Below are 21,515 nucleotides of genomic sequence, written 5' to 3' on the forward strand. Positions count from 1 at the left end.
TTCTTGATGAGTTTAAGACGACTAGAAGAGAAGAGGTGAGAGATTTTGGTTTAACCCTCAGAGAGCTGCCAAGACACCATTTGGTATGTGGAGTTAATGACGCGACCATGCAAAAGCACTTACAAGTTGAAGTCCAATCTGACTTCAAACAGATACTACAACTGGCTTTTTTGTTAGAAAATGTGGCGAGTGGAGCACATGAGTTGCAGGGTATACCGATGGAAGCTGACATCATCAGACCAAGAGTGCTTGGGGAACACCACTTAAGCGAAGGTAATTGCATAGTCTCATTCAAAACATATCCTAATAAGAGGGACTCGAGGTCAGCCCACAGCAAAACCCCAAAATCAGATCAAACAATTAAAATTTTCTGAAGGATCTGGGCCAACAGACCATTCTAGTTGCTGCTGGTATACAGACTTAAGACAGCAAAGAGTCACACGAGGCTTGAATTGAGTAAGACAACTTATAGGCTGGTTTCCAGGAGTGTGCACACCCTGGAAAGTCCACCTGCAGCTGGTTTGGAACAGGTAAATTGCTTAGCAACATCTGAATCAGAACCTAAAACATCTAGTTAGATGGTCACACAGTTCTAACGGAGGTCAATACCATTGCAGTTGTATCAGTGATCGCACAACCAGTTTTTACTAAAATTTGAAATAACAAAGTGTCGAGCTGGATGAACACAGTAGGCGAAGCAGTATCTTAGGAGCACAAAAGCTGACATTTTCGGGCCTAGACCCATTCGCTCTGGACTCTAACCCTTAAAGTTTGTAAGGCCTCAGCTAGGCAGAGAACCTATACCAGGAAACCCCTACAGATTAAAGGCACAACTTTGGTTCTGGTCGCTTATCAGAAGCAGCTGGCTCAGTTACCACTAATTGTAATAAAACGCTTTGGCCCAAGCTTGATAGAGAGAAATTGGTTGAGAAAAATTCAAACAAACAGTCTGGCTCAACATTTTTCAGTTAGAAAACGGCTGCCTGAGTGAAGTCCTAATTAAATACCAGGATGTTTTTCAGGAAAGTCTAGGAACTGCCAAAAGGAGCCAAGGCAACGTGACATGTTGACAAGGAAGAAATTCAACGATTCTGCAAGACCTACCAAGTGCCATTTGCCTTAGAGGCAGAAATCAGGAGGCTGGAAAACAAAGCAATCATCAAACCAATCCAGTTTGCATATTGGGCAACACCAGTCGTACTGATTGTGAAGCCTGACGGGTCGGTTTGGCTTTGTGGGGATTTTAAACAACTGGTAGGCCACTTTTTGCAGCTGGATAAATACCCAATGCCTCATGTCGAGGATTTATATCCAAAACTGGTTGGGGGAGGAGAGGGGTGGGGGCAGGCTGTCCTTCACGAAGCTGGTCCTGAGCTATGTGGAGCACGAGGGGGCATTGCTTTAAATTGAGGGGTGAAAGATATAGGACAGATGTCAGAGGTAGTTTCTTTACTCAGAGAGTAGTAAGGGAATGGAACGCTTTGCCTGCAATGCTAGTAGATTCGCCAACTTTAGGTACATTTAAGTTGTCATTGGATAAGCATATGGACGTACATGGAATAGTGTAGGTTAGATGGGCCTGAGATCGGTATGACAGGTCGGCACAACATTGAGGGCCGAAGGGCCTGTACTGTGCTGTAATGTTCTATGTTCGATGAGGATGCCCAGAAGTTAGGCTACAATTAATTTCCTTTTATGCATTCACGGTTGACAGCCTCACTGGTCAGGCCAGCATTTATTGCCCATCCCTACTTGCCCAGAGGGCAGTTCAGAGTCAACCACATTGCCGTGGATCTGGAGTCACAAGTAGGCCAAACTAAGTAAAGATGGCAGTTTCCTCCCCAAAAGAACGTCAGAGAGCCAGATGGGTTTTTCTGACAATTGACAACGGTTTTATGGTCATTAAAATCTTAATTCCAGACCTTTTTTTTATTCAATTCAAATACCACTGGCTGCCATGGTGGGATTTGAATTAAATGGTGTCTGGGTTAACAGTCCAGCAATACCATTGTGTATTCTCAATGGTTTATGCCAATATACCTGCCATTTGGGGTATCATCAGCCTGTGCCATTCTCCAGTAGACCATGAAGAACATTTAACAAGATCCACCCCAGGTCACAATTTATCTGAATGGTGTGCCAATAACCACAAAGACCAATAAAGAACATTTAAAGTACTTGGGAATAAGTGCTTAAACGTTTCTCCAAGGGTGGAGGTATGCCTTAGGAGGGAAAAATGCATTCCAGGCACCCCAAGTGACTAACTTGGGCTACAGAATCGACAAGGCTGGGTTACACCTGTTGGAAGATAAAGTCGGGGTGATCAAAGTTGCCCCGGCTCCCATGTCTGTACAGAGCTTAGGTCTTTGCTTGTAGTGGTGAATTATTACAAAAAAATTCATACGTAACTTGGCCTCCATTGGCACCTTTACATTTGCTATTGAAAAAGGATCAGCCTTAGAAATGGTGTCACCGCTAAGATCTAGCCTTGAAAGAAGTGAAGAAGCAGCTATTGTCATCTAAGGTGTTGGCATTCAATGATCCCAAGCAGGATGTGGTTCTGACATGCGAGGTCTCCCTGGTATCAGGGAAGTGTTGGCTCACGGGTGGCCCAGCAGAGATGAATGCATGATAGTGTATGCTTCCTGGACTTTGGCTGATACTAAACAAATATATGCCCAGATGGAGAAGGAAGGTCTAGCAGTCCTGTTGGTGAGAAAAAATTCCACCAATCCCTTTACGGAAGTAAATTTGTAATATTAACAGACCAGAAACACTTGGTAGGGCTACTCAAAAGAGGACATGGCCGTACTGACCATAGCTTCAGGTCAAATTCAGTGGTGGGCTCGTATTCTGAGTGCATACAATTACAAGTTGCAACATCATCTGGAGATGAAGTGGCAAATGCAGATGCCTTAAGCCATTAGCGGATACACCACCAGTGGTGCTACTGCTAGAAGAATCCATTCTGGACAGCCTTCCAGCCATCACTGACAATAAATCAGGCTGTGGACACAAGACCCTGTCCTAGCAAAACTAAAACAGCTGACGATGATCATGAGGGAAGCAAAAGGGCCATCAGAACCAGAACTGAAACCAGCCAGGTGGACCTCAAATCCGAATGCCCTGATAGGACCAGGTTAACAGCCCCAAGTCGGACAGCCTGGCTGACAGATAGAAACAGGAGTGTCATAGGTTCTGCTCACTTTAGGAGCCGGCTGTGAGCTAGCTGGGTCGGTGCCATGTACTATGCACATGTAAATAAAAGGTGCCTTGGTGACAGGATATTGGCCTTCATGGAGTTATTTCAGAGACGATGGCAGCGGAAGGCCCAAGTGACCACCAAATCTCCCCCCACCCCCACAGACACTTGTTTTCAAAAATGCCTCTGCAGTATAAGGAGGAACATTAAACTAGCCCATTTAATCAAAATGAGAGAATACAACATGCAATGCACTGCAATCATCTTACCCGTCATTCCAGATATCCTCCAGGTATTTCTTAATGAGCTCTAGGATGCCTTGCAACCAGAGCCAGAAGGAAAAGCTCTGATCTGGTAAATTCTCCTGTATTAAAGATATCCAAAATAAATAGAAAATGATTAAAATTACCTTAAATTAGCTTGCCAGAATCTACAAGTTATAGGACTGGCAGATAAAATAGAACCACAGAATCTTACATTACAGGAGGAGGCCATTTAGCCAATAATACCTGTACAAGCTCTCTGGTGGCTCTTTCAATTAGTCCCTACACCCCAATTTTACTAACACCTCCTAAATCTATGCTCAGTTTTGATATAGGATTGCCTAGCTACCAAATTGCACGTTGAACAGCAGCATTACCCAAGCTGTAGTTAACCGATCATTTGCGGTTTTTTTTGGTTGGGGAGGGGGGAAAATAAAGGAAGAAAACACCAAATAGGAAAATTAAACTTTATCATATAGAACACTTATCAGTAGTGCTTTACTGAATAACTTAACTTGAGGACATCCCAGTATTAATATGGACTCTGGGGAAGCAAAAACTGTACAAAAAGTTTCCAGTCAGATCCGTCAAAAGCATTAATTGAAGCATTGCGACAAAGCTTTGGATTGTAACGGTGTACAGCCAGGGAATCTTGGACATTGGTTGAGAAAGGAACAGAAGAAGAAGCAAAGTTTACCCGGCCTTAATTAAGGTGGACTTTGGAGAGCTAGTGTTGCCTAGTTTAGGTTTGTACAGGTTAGACGTAGATATTATAGGGTACAGCTCAAGTCACTAACCTTGGAAAACTTGGCCCACGTAATGGAACAATCTGCATAGTTCGATTGAGGCCCTAAACAACACAAGAACAACACAGACAATACTGGTAAATCTGCCAAATCAGGACAATATTTTGTACTTTTAACTGAAGTGTTACCAGATTTTTGAAAAATAAAACTCCAACAGCATCAAAGGCAACTCAGCTCATCATGGCTGTCAGCTCTGTCAAAGAGCTATTCAATTAGCCCCATGTCCACTTGACTCTTCCTCATAGCCTTGCAATTCTTTTTCGTTTCAAATAGTTCTCCTTTTGAAGTTCATTGTTGAAGTCTTCTTCCACTGTTCTTTCAGGCATTGCATTCCAGATCCTCATGACTCACTGCATCAAAAAAATTACCTCATCTCTCCAGAGACAGTAGGAACTGCAGATGCTGGAGAATCTGAGGTAATACGGTGTAAAGCTGGATGAACACAGCAGGCCAAGCAGCATCAGAGGAGCAGGAAAGCTGACGTTTCGGGCCTAGACCCTCCTTCAGAAATGCCATTCCTGAAGAAGGGTCCAGGCCCAAAATGGCAGCTTTCCTGCTCCTCTGCTGCTTGGCCTGCTGTGTTCATCCAGCTTTACACCGTATTACCTCAGATTCTCCACCTGGTTCTTTGGGAACTTAAAGAAAAAACAATCCATTCTGCCATAACCAGACTCTCCAATTGTAACAGCAATATAGTTTATATTTAAAAACTAAACTTCTAAAATAAAGCTTTAAAAGCCCAGAAAGATGTCAACAGGGAACTACTTTACATTTGACACTATACATTACACACTACAAGGCAATGTAGCTGGTAAAAGTTACTTGTATACCAGACCCTAACCCTAACATATACCAGAGTGTCTGGGCCAATCTTGGATGCTGATCAGGGAACACACCAAGTGAGGAAATAGCCACTTATTTCTTTGTTATATTAATGCTCTTGTCACGAAGTCACTTGCCCTGATCTTTACCCACAGTCCACTGGAATAGGCTTATTCGGTAAGAAGTGAATTTTACCCAACATCAAGTGCTTTTCGATTAGGAATAGAGTAGACATGGACGTTAAGGTGTTCCCAATAAAATGCTTCCTGAAATTCCCATGACAGATATTCTGCCCCACGACCTACTCACATCATCCTGGTCTTCAGTGACTTAATGCCCACTGTTCATCATTGTAACTTTTAAAAAAAATTCTTGTGGGAGGTTTGGTCGTTGGCAGGAGATGGGTGGGGGGGGCGGTGGTGGGGGGGAACTGCATTGCTGGCAACAGCAGCATTTATTGCCTGTCCCCATTTGCCCTTAAACTAACTGGCTTGCTTCTGCTATGTTAGAGGCAGATAGAGGAGTGAGTCTGCAGTCACATGTAGGCGAAGCCAAGTAAAGCTGACCAATTCCGTTCCCTAAAGCATGTTAGTGAACCAGGTTCCAACAGCCCCCCTGCCCCGCCCCGCCCCACCCCACCAGTTGCTATTAGAATAGCTTTTAATTCCGGATTTTTTGAAAAATACATTGAATTCAAATTTCACCACCTGCCATCGTGCGATTCAAACCCATGTTGTTCCTAGAACATTGGTCTAGGCCCTGGATTATTAACCCAGTGACATTACCACTATGCCACTGTCACCATATAATATTTAAAATCCTCTAGCATTTTCAACTGCTTCATAGCCCTTTCCATCCCTCTAATCTATTTCCACAACATTATGACTCTTTTCCTCTACTTCAAAGTTTTGTGCCTCAACTCTGACCTCTTGTGCATCTCTCTCCTTTCAGCTCACCATCTCCTTTGACCAAGCCACTGGGTCACTCATCCCAACATTTTTTTTTCTTGTTTGCTTTTTTTGAATTACTAAGACAAAGTGGATATACCTCAGAAGTACAATGAGACATTTAAAATTGTTGAAAAAGAAACAACTAGCATTTTAGAAATGATTGGTCGATAAACTAAAGTAAAACAAGACTACTGAGGTGGGTGGAGGTGGCATTGAAAAAGAGAGAAGGTGGAACACCACAGGACGAGCCAACATTTGAAAAATTATTTCTTAGGACGTGAAGACTGCAGGTGAAGTCTGACACAGTGAGCATTCTTCTTGAAAGCTGCTTGATACACTTCATTACTCCCCAGATTTTATTTTAAACAAAAAAAGAGAAGCAATTCAAATGGCCATGGGAAGAACTCCTTTTGTCTTTGCTGGATTACTAGATAGCTTTTAGATTTTTAGTTTGATAAATATACACATCCAATATAACCCTTGTTCGAAGAAAGGTAGCAGGCCCACACAGCACAATAGATCACAGCTGAAGATTCTCACCAAATAACTTTTCTGCCAACATGCTGAGCTGCTCAGCATCCAGCTGCCTTTTGGTGTTTGAAGAAAACTGCCAACTTAGTGCCTCTGACAGCTGGCTCCATGGTGCCAAGGGAGGGTTGGAAAAGAACATTAAATTCTGGAAGACAGAGAGAAGAAAAATTTACTCCCAAAAATTACTCGTTTCAGAATACAATCTAAACTTATGTACATGACATTAGTATTCTACAGCCACACGCATTAATATTTTACATTTGTTTCACAGTACCTACTGACCTTGATAAAGAATATGTCTCACAACATTCTTATGACAATAACAGAGCTCCCTGCTGCATTTTGTATTTATTATCATCATTAGAGAGGGTAAAAGTGCAAATCACTGCTGAGTTCCGATTATACTTATTGCTAATAAAATCAGAAATTGCTGGAAAAAACTCTGCAGGTCCATCAGCATCTGTGGAGACAGAAAGCAGAGTAAACGTTTCAGGTCTACTGACCCCCTTTTCAGAACAGATGTAGCTAGGAGAAGGTCGGTATATATGCTCGAGATGGTGAAGGAGTAATCGATAGATTGAGACAGAGCCCAGAGATACAGAATAGTTGGGCAGACAGAAGAGTGGGTAAAGGTCAGTCTGGGAGAATGAAAAGCTGTTAATGGGGACTATTAGGGCTGACAATAGGTTTTGCAAGGTAGCAGCCCATGTAATGACATGGCCTGGTACGTGGGGGTTAGGGTAAGGACATGTGACAGTGCTCAGGCCCTAAAATTATTGAACTTGACACTGATTCCAGAAGGTTGCAGAGTTCCCAAGCAGAAAATAAGGTGCTGTTCTTCCAGCATGTGCTGAGCTTCGCCGGGGAAGCGTAGCAAGCCAAGACAGTTGCTGGGCAGGGAACACAATAGTGTGTTGAACTGGCAGGCAATCAGAAGCTCAGGGTCATTGTTACGGATGGAACATAGATGTTCTGCAAAGCAGTCACCCAGTCTACACTTTGTTTCTCCAATGTAGGGGAGACCAAGTTTTGAGCAGCAAACGCAACAGGCTAGATTGAATGAAGTGCAGGTAAAGCACTGCTTCATTTAGAAGGTGTGTCTAGGACTTTGGATAAGTGAGGAGGGAAGAAGTCAATGGGGAGGTATTTTGCCTTCTGTGATTACATGGGAAGGTGCTGTAAGGCTGTGGGGAGGCGATCGGTAGTGGATTGAGGTGTCCTGGAGACGAACAGTCTCTGTGGAAAGCTGACAAGGGAGGGGAGGGGAATGCGTCTGGTAGTGAAATCCTGCTGGACATGGAGGAAGTAGTGGCTAATGATCCTATGGATGGGTGCAACATGGCTGAAGTCCCTGTCAAAACACAGTAGTGGGGAATCCTTGATTGAGGAAGAAGGTGGGCATTTTGGAGGCTTCCTTGTAAAAAAGTTAGCGTCAGAACAGATCCAGTGGAATCGGAAGAACTTGGAAAAACGGAATCAGTTCTGAAGGAGGTCTGAAATGTTAACACTACTTTCTCTCCACAGATGCTGCCAGACCTGCTAAACTTTCCCAGCAATTTCTGATTTCCAGCAGCTGCAGTTTTTTGGTTTTTATATACTTATTGCTACCTGCTAGTGTCACCACTTGTCTGTGGTTTTAGTATTGAATTGTTCCTGTTACTTTGGTTCTGATTCCAACTAACGCTCATACCAGCCAAGACAGATCCCAGGAGTGAGACCTGGCTTGATAGGATGCAAGTTTTATTTTTGCTTTTTCTCCCCCCACTCACTGTGGAGGTCAGTCACTGAACATAATCACAAGATGCTGACAATGTACTTTTAGTAAAATAACAGAAGTTTATTATTCACTTGCTTTTGTGTTTAAAAAACGAATATTCAGTAAGATAGGTTCATCCTTTTTATCCCAACAATACTCTTTTCAGACACTCAAACCTCAATGAAGCATCAAACCCTATCTCCATGTCTGCTCAGGGACACTGTTGCAGAATTTCCTTTCTATAAGCCTCTGCACGTTCACTAAGGTGCAATTTTCTTCATTTAATGTCACTCCCCGAGGCCCTTAAAACAAACTGCTAAATCAGCTCACTATTACTTAACATGGATTTCCTCAACTCATCTTCAAGACCATTGTAGGAGGTCTTCCTCCAATACCTCCACAGGGTTTTGCTGCTGTAACTTTCTTCTCACTCAGTTCAAAGCATCTCAAGACTTCTTTCTGGCCCTGACTTCTTGAAAACTGCTAACACCACCACCTCTTGGGCCTCATCTGCCTGCACGAACCTGCTTCTGGTTTCTTTTCCCTCTCACTCCAGTGGTCATAAAACTCAAGTCAGCAAACACCTTAATTATCTCCCTAGCTAGATTACTCATCATTAATTAAAATCATAGGACTTCTTAAAATGTTATTTTAAACTACATTCAAAACAATTTTGTGCCTTTAAAAAGTGAGGATTTCATAGAACTGAAAAACTAAAATTCCTTTTCTTCAGTTTTGATCACAAGTTCTCAAATGATAAATTACAAACCTGAATAACATAGTCCAATCATTTTTAGTGCTTCCCCTCCAACAAGCATTCCACCACTTAGAGAAAAACTCCTAATTGGTCAGCTGATAAAACAAAGGTGTCAATTCCCAGTTGACAGCAATGAGAACACGTGAGCTATGGTCACAAGAGGATTCTTGCGGATCAGGTGCTTTTGTTCCCCTTTTCCCCAACCCTTCCATCAAGAGGCCAACACTAACTTGGAGGTGGATTTCTTTTTGCATTCTACACTTTCCTTTCTTTATAGAAAAGGTTAAAGCTTCCGGAGCAATCCAGAAATAACACACGGAGCCATACCAAAATAAAGGAACTAAAAGACCAGTGGAAACCGCTGGGACTTTGCTTCCTGCAAGGAAATGGTTTGATGTCCACAAAATGAGCCACTCAGGCATACACTTGAGCGTGCTCCAAAATCACTTAATTAAAAGTCCTATCCCTTCGTCAATGTACAGCCAGAGAATGAACTTTCCACTTCCTGTTAAGTCATAAGGTCAGTACAAGATGCTGTAGACTTCAATATTCTTTACTGGTCCTGGGCAAATGATGATTAAGAACAAATTCATTAACTCCGCGGCACCCCCCTCACCCCCGCCCCAACTTCTACCCCGTTTGAGGAAGTTTCCAGACTTTTACCTTTGGATCATTGCAGAGCATGTTGTACCAAACCACTGAAGCCCAGCCACTAAGGAGCTGACTGGCATTTGAGATGATAACAACAGGTAAAGTGCAAGTCTGTCAAAAAACATAAAAAGGGTGAGACTTTAATTTTATTCTCTTGTTGGAATAGTGTTAAAGATTACTGAACCAATACTGCAATATCATAAAATAAAATCTTGAATTTAAGAAGAACCTTTCAACATCTTGGACAAACCCAAAGTAATGAAGCACTTTTTTGTTTGAAGTCTAGTTACAGCTGCAATGTACTTCAAGATGGCACTGGAACATGGTGACACTTTGCTAGCCGTTCTGTGTTTTTTAAAACCTCAATTCCAAGTCCATCAGAATTATTAACATCTTCTCTTAAATCTACTTCCAGGTTTAAAGATCCTCTGACTGATGAGGCTCGACTACCAACACTGGAACTGCAAGCGCAGGGGAATTAAGGACGTACTGGCTTCCCACAAGCCTGACCTCCTCATGGAAACCTGAAAACGGAGGCCCAACCAGTACTGGAACAAGACCTGATCCCACGTCCCGGAGGCCCTACCAGACCAACTAGAAGACCTCCCCGAAGCGCTCATGAATGAGATTAGTGCCCAGGATCCCATCAGATACACCAATGAGATAGCAAGGTGTAGAGCTGAATGAACACAGTAGGCCAAGCAGCATCAGAGGTGCAGGAAAGCTGATGATGAAGGAGGGCCTAGGCCCAAAAAGTCAGCCTTCCTGCTCCTCTGATGGTGCTTGGCCTGTGCTCATCCAGCTCTACACCTTGTTATCTCAGATTCTCCAGCATCTGCAGTTCCTACTATCTCAGACGCACCAATTTACATTGCCGATGCTGGAGCCACAAGCCCAGAACGGAGGCCTGACTAGTGCAGGAGCCAGACCTGACCGAACTGGCCACAAGACCCCCTGGAGCGCTCAAGGCCACAACTGATGCCCATTGAGAGCACACATACACCGCTCTGAGCAGCAGACTTCCCTGACTGACACCTGGGATCGACTAGGAGCAGAAACCTACCTAGGTAAACACAGGAGATGCACTAGACTTCAGGTCAGACTGAAACTGTGTGGTTTCAATTTCCCCCCTCCCTAGCATACTCTTAAACATCCAAGCCATTAAGAACAAAATGGATGAACTTAAAGCTAAATGCACCTTCTAAAGGGAATTGAGAGACTGCTGTGTACCGTTTTACAGAGACATGGCTGACTGTGCCCTACAACCAGAGGGTTTCTCAGTTCACTAAATGGACTGCTCAGCGTCCTCGGGCAAGGCAAGGAGCAGTGGGGTCTGCCTCTTAATTAATACCTCCTGGTGCTCAGATGTGGCAACCCTGGCAAGTTACTGCTCTCCACACCCATAATATCTTACAATGAAGTGCCAGGCCTACTACCTGCCATGTGAGATCACCTCTGCTACTCTGACAACAGTCTACATCCCACCCTATTGCAGAAATGAAGAGTGCACTTGACAAAGTGTACAACGCTACAAACAATCCTGTGACAGAAAACCCTGAAGCCTTCTTCATCATAGCCGGTGACGTCAACTATGCCAATATTAAGAAAGCTCTACCAAAATACCATTCACGTCTCCTGTTGCATCAGAGGTCCAAACATCCTTGACCATTGCTATACAACCAAAAGATGCCTACCGCTCCACACCCATCAGCATTTTGGAAAAATCAGATCACAACGCTATGCTCGTCCTCCCAGCTTACAAGCAGAAATTAAAGCATGAGGGCCCAGGACAGAAAGTAATGTAATGTCAGTCTGTTGCAATGGAAGGGCTTCTAACGGGATTGCTCACGAGACAGTGGACTGATGCACATTCAAGAACTCAGCAGTCATCCTAAACAAATTCAACACTACTGTCACAGACTACATTAGTAAGTGTGTAGAAGACTGTGCTGAAGAAGTAAATCCAAATGTGCCCAACTGGAAACCATGGATGAACCGCGAGATCCACTTCCTACTGAAGTCCAGGTCTGAGGCACTCAAGTCAGGTAAACCTGATTGATACAGGAAATCCAGGTACAGCCTTGGTAAGGCCAGAGAGAGAAAGCACAGTGTGGAGATGGACATTTTTTTTCTTTATTCATTCATGGGATGAGGATACCGCTGACCAGGCAGCATTTATTGCCCATCCCTACTTGCCCAGAGGGCAGTTCAGAGTCATCCACGTTGCTGTGGGTCTGGGGACACATGTAGACCAGACCAGGTAAGGATGGCAGTTTTCTTCCCTAAAAGGGCATTAGTGAACCAGATGGGTTTTTCTGACAATCTACAATGGGCTCATGGACATAGTTAGACTCTTAATTCCAGATATTTTTATTGACTCCAAATTCCACCATCTGCCGTGGCAGGATTCAAACCTGGATGCCCAGAATGTACCTGGATTAACAGCCCAGCGATAATACCACTTGACACCATCACCTTCCGAGGTCATTAGGGGAGTGGGAGGAGTTAAATTGGATGGCAACCGGAAGATCACATCAGTTGGTGCGTGCGCCCGCTTTGAACAGAAGGTCAGTGAAATAACGTCACCTATCCCAACAGCTCTCCGATGCACCTGTACCCACGATTACTGCAACAGACATCAGAGCCGACATCTTGAGAGTGAGCCCATGGAAAGCAACTGCCTGGACGGAGTCCCCAGTAACACACTCAGATCCTGTGCAGACCAGCTTGCAGGATTATTCACTGACATCTTTAACTTCTCCTAACTACAATGCAAGGTTCCCACCTACTTCAAGATGAGCACCATCATCCCGGTGTCAAAAAAATTGTGCAGCATGCCTCAATGACTACTGTGCAGTGACTCTGTGTTTGATAATTATGAAGTGCTTACAGGGGTTAGTCATGGCTCACATCAACTCCAGCCTACCAAATTGCCTTGATCCTTTGCAATTTGCCTATTGCCGCAACAGGTCCCCAGCAGACACCATCTCCCTGGCCCTACACTCATCCCAGGAACATCGGAATAACAATGATACCCACATCAGGCTCCTATTTATTGGAGGGGGAGCTGTAGTCAACACCATATTTCCAAACAAACTCTTTCTGTAATTGGATCCTCAACTTCCTGACCCATAGACCATAAATCAGTAAGAATAGGCAACATCACCTCCTCTAACCCTCAATGCCGTTGTCCCGAGCCCCCTACTATACTCCAAACTGTAGATCAAATTCTGCGCCAACTCCATTTACAGGTTTGCTGATGACACCACTGTTGTTGTCGTTTGAGATCCTACCTGCGAGACAGAGTACAGGAAAGAGATTGAGTGCCTAGCAAAATGGCGTAAAGACAACAATCTCTCCATCAACGTCAGCAAAATGAAGAAGGTGGCCATTGACTTCAGGAAGCAGAGTGGAGTGCATGCCCCTATCTGCATCAATGGAACTGAGATGGAGACGGTTGACAGCATCAAGTTCAGAGGAGTGACAAGCACCAATGATCTGTCCTGATCCACCCATGTTGACAGGACAGTAAAGAAAGCACAAAATCTCTACTTCCCAGATTCAATTCCAGCCTTGGACAACTGTCTGCATGGTGTTTGCGCATTCTCTCCATGTCTGTGGGTTTCCTCCCACAGGCCAAAGATGTGTAGTTTAGGTAGACTGGCCATGCTAAATTGCCCAGTGTCCAGGCTGGATGGGTTAGACATGGTAAATGCAGTGTTACAGGGATGGGATGGATCTGGGTGGAATGCTTTTCAGAGGGTCGGTGCAGACCCAACAGGCCAAATGGCCTGCTTCCACACTATAGGGATTTTATGATTCCGCAAAAGGCTGAAGAAATTTGGCATGTCCACAAAAACTCTCACCAATTTTTATAGATGCACCATAGAAAGCATTCTATCTGTATATATCACAGCTTGGTACGCACTGGTCAAGACTGCAAGAAACTACATAGAGCCGTAAACATTGTCCAGACTATCATGCAAACCAGCCTTCTATCCATTGACTCCATCCATACTTCCTGCTGCCTCAGGAAAGCAACCAACATAATCAAAGACCCCTCTGACCCTGGCTATAGTCTCTTCCACCCTTTTCCATTAGGTGGAGGATATAAAAGTTAGAACACACATACAGCTTCTTCCCTGCTGTTACCAGACTTTTAAATGAACTTCCCCAATGTTAACATCGTTCAATCTCTCTCTCTCTCTGCGGCTGTAATACTGGATTCTGCACTCTGTTCTGCTACCCTGATGCACTTCATATGATACAGGCAGATTGTATAGCTCGCAAAACAACACTTTTCACTGTATCTCAATACATGTGATAACAATAAATCAAACTAATGTAGGTATATGGCAGTCAATGCCAAAGGCACATGATTAATGTATCTTTGCCAACATTAATAAGGGACAGGATACATGACAAAACTAACACGGGGTTAAATAGATACCAAACTAATTCCAAGAGCAAAAGTCTTTGTTTTGATAACTTTGAACAAATTGTGCTAAAATCTTGTCCATGCCATTCTTGACAATCAAGGGAGATTTCCAATTTCAGGAGGCAAGATCAAATTGCAACGTCAGTTCTGAACACGTTCTCTTGGTATACACAGCCACCAAATCAATAAGCTTCCATTAAAAACAGTGAAATCATGTAGATCTCTCAGGATCTCTCTCGCCAGGGGAACTGTTACCCAGATCCATTGATGGATCAGCCATTGCTATAGAACCCCTGATAAGAGAAATCAGAACTACTGCCTATAAAACGTGGGATAATATTTCATACATGTTTAGTTCAGTGATTTAAAAATTGAAAGGCGCATTATCAGCAGTCAACTTAGGCATTGTTCACTACATGAAGAATGAGCACAACTACGATGGCAGTCATGTATCTAATTGTCTGCTTACTCAACTCTGAGCCTCTTCCCCCACCCCACTCTCACCAAAAACAAGGTTTGGGGCTTCACAGCACTGGATCCATGGCAAATGTCTCAACAATGACAGCTAAGTGGCAAACCTACCTCAAGAACGAGGTCAAGCTCTTGGTAAAGCAGCTCAGTCTCAAAACTAATAAGATGGAGCTCCTCAGTCACGATGAGAGAAGCCTGGAGGAGGTAAAGCACATGGAGAAAGAGGAAAAGATTAAAGAACGAATAATGCAGGCACAGACCTTGCACACATGGTGAGCATCATTCGATATAAAATCAAATCATGACAATTGCACAAAGGAAGTGTTTCTGTAGATGTGTAAAATAAGTTTCAAATCCTTACCAACATGAAATAAAACATTAACTCAGTTGAACTTCCAGAAAACTAATGGTCAAAGCTACTTGCCAGTTTATAAAATAGCTCCATGCTGCCTGTAACCAGACAGAAACTCTGGGCTAGAATTTAAAGTGCCCCCCTGCTCCTCCCCAACAAAACAACTGGGGATGCTTCAGTCCTATCCCAGATGTTAAAACAGTGACTCCAGGTCTGGATTCCTCGGTAATCAAGAACATCCTTCCAGTGTTTACCCTGTCTCGTCCTGTTTGAATCTTATAGGTTTCTATGAGAACCCCACCTCATATTTACCCACATTATAGTTCATTGGTCATGCATTTTCCCACATACTCAACGTATCCAAATCAAACTGAAGCATCTCTGCATCCTCTTCACAGCTCACCCTCCCACCCACCTTTTTTTCATCTGCAAACTTGAAGATACTACACTTGGTTGCCTTACCAAAATCATTTACATATAATAATATGAATAGCTGGAACGCGAGCATTGATTCCTATCACTGCCACCCACTCGGAAAGTGACCCCTTTATTCTTGCTCTTTATTTCCTGCCTGCTGACCAGTTCTCTATCCATGTCAGTTCACTATCCCCAATCACATCCACTTTAAATTCTATGTGCTAATCTCCTACGTGGGACCTTATCAAACACTTTTTGAAAGTCCAAGTAAACCACATTCACTGGGCCCCTAATCAACTCTATGGGTAACATCCTCAAAAAAATTCCAGTAGATTTGTCAAGCATAATTTCCCTTTTGTAAATCCATGCTGACTCTGCTCAATCCTGTCACTGTTTTCCCGAGTCATTCGCCATGTAGTTTAGTGTTTAAGAATCATTGCAATGATTCTATGACAGGGTACCGTTGTACCTTTGCCAAACTACATTGGAATCTTGGGACATCATTAAATTTTGAATTGAATTATGGGGGCTGACTTCAGGGTCTAACTCATTGGCAAGGGTACAAATCATTTTCAAATCTCATCTATTACCTCGTTACTTCCTTTTCCTCCAATTACAGACTTCTGCTCCTTTAGTTGCTGCAATTAGAAAAGTAGAATTGTTGTGTAGAAATGGTTTGATTCATGCAGAATCAACACTAAATCAGAAAATATAACAAGTGCAATAAAATCAAGCACAGAACACTGCTTACCAAATGTCTGAAGTCAGCACATAAGCCCCCAAATCTGGAATCCATCATGTTCATTGCTTTTGTGGTTGTGCCAAGTATATTGAATTTGCGATACCTGGTCAAAAGCAAAGAGTGATATTAACAATGCAAACCTGCTCCCCAAAGGCAACAACCTGTTAAATCACATGCTATTAGAGGTTACTGCTTTAACATGTTCCCTTTTCACTGTTGTTTTTCAGTTTCCTTAAGTCACATTTTGCCATCCTGGAGATATTAAGAAAAGGTAAAACATCAAATTTTGTTCTTTACTACTCACTTTTTAAAAAACTCGCACTTCTACAACTATTTTCATCTCGTTCAAATGAACACAAAACAGAGAGAGCAAAGGTTGAAGAGGTGACTGAAAGCTTGGCAAACAACATAGGTTCCAGGGAAGATTTGCAAGAGGATTACAAATAAACAGGGTTACAAAAGCTGCAAGCTGAGGTTGTCAAGCTGACATTATGAATGGTGAAATGCAAGATCAATGGGAAAGATCTAGTGAGGCAAGGCCTCTTTAAAAAAAGGAGGATTTATTAATTAGGAAGTCAAAGGCTAAGTGAATACATTGGAGAAGCTGACTTAATGGAAGTGGGTTAGCAAGGAGCGATGGTGAGGGCTTCATGCAGAATACAATACAGCTAAAGAATTTATGAAATGAGCCAGAAATCTGCTTAAGGTGCATTTGGGAGGGTGGAGAGCTGAGCACTAAAGGAAAAACAGAGTCTGGTGGTGAATGCCGGACCTGCTGAGTTTCTCCATTAATGTCTGGCTTTGTCAGGAGGTGACTTCAGTTAAGAATGAGGGTTTCAGCAATATATTTGGGGGTGGTTGGGGGGGAAATAGACAGAGTGAGAAACAGTAGAGGTGAGCAATGTTGTGGCCATGGATATATTATAATATGGTCAAAATGTTTTTTAAACATAGGCTTTGAAAAATCAGTTCAGGGTTTCGTGTGTTGGATAACTTTTCTTAAAATCTCTTTACTTATAAGGAAACTCTCTACCTTGGCTCTGGGATCATAGAATAGAATCCCTACAGTGTGAAAACAGGCCCTTTGGCCCAACAAATCCACACTGACACTTGGAGCATCCCATCCTCAACTGACCCACCTAAGCTACACATGCCTGAACGTTACAGGCAATTTAGCATGACCAAACCACTTAGCCTGTACATCTTTGGACTGTAGAAGGAAAGTGGAGCACCCGGAAGAAACCCACACAGACACGGGGAGAATGTGCAAACTCCACACAGACACAGTTGCCCGAGGCTGGAATCGAACCCATGTCTCTGGAGTGTGAGGCAGCAGTGCTAACCACTGTGCCACCATTCCACCCCTGGTGGAAAGAAACCTTACATCCAACATTTCAACTGATGCTTGGATCAAGTCCCTGCTGATTTTTTCATCATGTCATGGTTAAGATATAGAACTAATTTTCATCACTATGTAGATCAGTCAAAATAAAAGTTCATAATGTTCCTGGAAAAAGAAATGTTCTTACCCTTTCCCATTTGGTGAATTCCTGCAAGTTTAAAACATAAAATAGAATTGGTTGACAAATATTTTATGGTTATTTTTGTTAAGTTTGTCAAGACAAGAACATGAAAAGCTTGCTTGAGACAAGGTTTATATATCACACAGCCATATTCAACCAACACAGTCCTTTAAAGGAGGAGTTCATTTCACCATGTCTACCCCCTATTCAGAAGGGGTTTTCTGTCTTCTTAGCAAATCTGTTAGAATTGTCTCAGAGACAGAGAGCTGACATTTTTGGAAACATTCACCAGGAACAGTTAATCCCAGTGTCAGAGACACTTATTGGAAGTGATTACCAGAGAGGGAAGACACTCAGCCTACCTAAAATCTTACTGCTTTTAAACAACTGACAACGTGGCAACGTGTGGCTTGTTCACTCTACCGGCTTTGTGATGAAGGAACTTAATTTACTTATTCTCCATGTGTCCTTTTGTCTTTTCCCTCCTCTTCTGATAGGTGCTGACTCAAGAGTACAATTCCGTAGATGCAAAGTAACTTCCAGTATTTTGGCTAAAGTGGGTCTTTATCTATGCTACCAACAGGCTATTTGAACAAAGAGAAGAAAACCATAGCCAAGTCTATTGTGTTTTTGCCCCGTATACTACACAAGCACATTTCCGAGCAGGAGCGAACAATCAGTAACAGGGACCAGGATTTTCCTTCTTCCATCATGCAAGATCAAACTGTTGTACCCAGGATTTCTGTGTTAGCTGATTTCAGCTACCTCAGCACAGACTGGAATCATCCTGACTGCAAGGCTAGTGAACCATCACTGGCACTGAACAGACAACCAGTTAACAAAACACTGATTATATTGAAGTGAATGAGGAAAAGTGTGCTTTATGATTTAGTGACCTAGTCAACAAATGTAACTAATCTATTATAAGCAAGGTCAATGCAAGGGAGGTGCATGAACAGAGTTGGAAAAGGAATCACTGAGGTCTTGTAGTTTAACGATAGAGATGTCCTACTGTTAGGCATAGCCCTTTGCCCAATTTTAAACTAACTTAAACAAATACTCTTGAACATTACAAATAGGAGGAAAAGTAGTATTTCAAATTTTCTTAGCTTTACAACAGAATATTTATCATCACAAGAGTAGAGATTACAGTGCTACTCTATCAGCTGCCACTGGGAGCTAGCCGGCCAGCTGAACAAAGAAATTTGTACTCTGGTCTGCTTTCTTTTTTTCATTATGCTGAATTTCATCTGTGCATTCAGCATGTGTTTAGGACATTGCAACTCAAGCATCAACAATACTGATTTTTCAGCACTTTATTCTAGTAATGCTGAACTAGGAAGATAAAGAGGAAACATGGCAAGGCGAGGAAGTATCCTGGCCTCCTGGATTTCTCCCAACAGTAAAGGGGCTACCACTTTCAGAGAGATACAAACCCAAATCAATGAGCCTTACTTACACACAAACATTACAGCAAAGTGCTGCCAGCCCTCTTTATTGCTTTATGTCAGCTCAGTACTTGGTCATCAAGATACAAGAGAGGAAGCAACTGAGGAGATTGCTTTTTCCTTGTAAAAAATGTGTCACAGAAGTACAAAACCAACAGTCTGGACATTTCAGACCTCTTAATCCAAACAGACGCAGGCAGATGTGACCCAATAGAAGATTAGTACACATATTTATATTATAGAAGTACGATTGTTGATCACTTACTTATCAATGCAAACCTTCACTTTCATAATATGATTTGCTAAGTCTGGCAGTTTCACTAAAAGTCTGCAAGAGAACAGAACATGGACTTAGAAAGAAACATGACATCAATTAGTTGTAGTTCTTGAAATACATGATCTAACTTTAAAATCTAAGTTCTGCCCCCTACAATATATACTTTTTGTTAGAAAGTGAGTCATAGATACACTAAAGCAGCATTTGAAGTCTCTCTTTCCCCCCCTCCCCCATTTGTTTTCCTCAAACCATGATACAAGATACAAGAGGGAGGAGGACTTGTACAAACCTTTACAAAACTGAATCATTCCTGGGCCAGCAGAGCGCAAATGTGCAAGCCCACTGCACTATCAAGCATCCACATAATTCTAGGGATCATCTCAATATCCAGACTCTGGTCTGACCTATAATGCATTTCTAGACATCTTATTCTGCAAATGAGTATGGGCACAGTCTTCAAAATAAATATAGCAGTGAAATTATTTATGGAATTGTTCACTTTAACTAAATTGTTTGAAAATCCAGCCAACAGTCGTTACATGATCACTTTCTTCTGAGAATACATTTTGCAACTTAATATGCCAGCAACATTCAGAAATACTCAGGACTTTCCTCCTTCAGAAAATATACTCACTGTTTTACAATTTTAAAAAATAATTATTATTTCCACTTTCCTTCATTACAGTGCACCACTGACCCCAAAATAGAATGCTGCCTAGAAGTCATTATTTTTAAGCAGCAGTGTAGACTGAACAGTACACAAACTCATAATATCCTTTCAACGTTATAGGTCAGCAATTTGTCAGATGCTGTAAGTTCTCACATCAAAAGACCAGTCAGCAGTATTAGTCTTGATTTATCAAATCTCTCAGACTCTGCACTTACCATTTGTCAGCTCAAATCAGCCTTTAAATTTACATTATAAACAAAAAAAATCCAAACCTAGGAGGAAGTTGCTAGGCACACAGGCCACGTGCAGTAGGAACCAGCTGAATTAAAGATAGATCTTGAACTTATACACTGTCCTTCATGACCCCCAAATGGTCCAAGGCACTTCAGCTAATTAAGTGGTTCTGAAGTGTAGTCACTGCCATAAAGTTGGGAACTGCACCAGCTAATTTCACACAGCAAGTGCCCAAAAATAGCAACATGATAAATGACCAATGACGTTTTGAGATATTGGGGGATAAATATTGTCCAAGACACCAGGAAATTCCCCTGCTCCCCTTCAAAACCGCAAGCACTGGATTTTTTTGAAAACATCTGCCCAAAAGGGAAGATGGGCCTCAATTTAATGTCTCAGCCAAAGGATGGCACCTCAGAGAATGCAGCACTCCCTCAGTACTACACTGGGCTGTGCCAGCATAGATTATGTACTCCAGCCACTGGAGTTGAACTTGAAACAAATTTTCTGGTACTACTGAAGCATCCCACTTGATCACTACCTTTTTATTTTCACGCAAGTATTTCTTGCTTCACACACAAAATCCAAATGTGAATCATTACAGGACAGCCGAGTACTTTAAACATCATTCTATGATTTCATTGAAGGCAAAACCTGTACTCACCGCGGCTTAACAGAGAACTGTGAGCTTGTTCTCAACACCAGAGGCATCTTACTCTGAACAGGCATACAAGGTTGATTCTCCACAACAAATGCACTATATTTATATGAAAAAAAAGATTCATTTATTTCAATTAATAACCAAATAATATTGTTTTTTAAAAAAAGCGCTTGCCATTAAACAGCATTTAAGAAGACTATATTTGCCTTTGGTCTGCTGAATTTAAAGATTTTATGTTCCTACCAACTTAGATACTTGATGTTTCCACATCTGAATCTCCATCCCCATCTCTCCCACAGAATTTTACCTACAAAATTAGTAATGAAAATTTCATTCCCAATTGATCCAATTCCTGACTTGTATATAGCATGGGAAACGATGAAATGATAATGCATTGAGTGCACTGCACAGGAATGGCCATTTAGTCCATCTCATTCATGGAGATGTTTATGTTCCTCTTACCCTTCATTATTGTCATTCTTACATAGGATGTGGGTAAGGCTGACATTTTTTGCCCAGCCCTAATTGCCCTTGATTGGCTCTT

The 21,515-nt window shown here is 42.3% G+C and overlaps 1 protein-coding gene across 4 annotated transcripts in view; it reads right to left on the reverse strand.

Annotated features, from left to right (window-relative positions):
- LOC125448211 (signal transducer and activator of transcription 1-like) overlaps positions 1-21,515 on the reverse strand; it is a 69,439-nt gene that overhangs the window by 12,120 nt on the left and 35,804 nt on the right. For all 4 annotated transcript variants that reach the window (XM_059643461.1, XM_059643460.1, XM_059643457.1 and 1 more), the window contains 10 exons: positions 20,975-21,067; positions 19,395-19,457; positions 17,688-17,708; positions 16,168-16,261; positions 16,007-16,054; positions 14,759-14,842; positions 9,751-9,849; positions 6,584-6,719; positions 4,263-4,315; positions 3,472-3,566 (listed from right to left, as the gene is read on the reverse strand). In XM_059643461.1, coding sequence (XP_059499444.1) covers positions 3,472-3,566; positions 4,263-4,315; positions 6,584-6,719; positions 9,751-9,849; positions 14,759-14,842; positions 16,007-16,054; positions 16,168-16,261; positions 17,688-17,708; positions 19,395-19,457; positions 20,975-21,067 — 786 coding nt within the window. The remainder of the gene's footprint in view (positions 1-3,471; positions 3,567-4,262; positions 4,316-6,583; positions 6,720-9,750; positions 9,850-14,758; positions 14,843-16,006; positions 16,055-16,167; positions 16,262-17,687; positions 17,709-19,394; positions 19,458-20,974; positions 21,068-21,515) is intronic.

The sequence above is a fragment of the Stegostoma tigrinum genome, chromosome X, assembly GCF_030684315.1.
Source record: "Stegostoma tigrinum isolate sSteTig4 chromosome X, sSteTig4.hap1, whole genome shotgun sequence".
Lineage (NCBI taxonomy): Eukaryota > Metazoa > Chordata > Chondrichthyes > Orectolobiformes > Stegostomatidae > Stegostoma > Stegostoma tigrinum.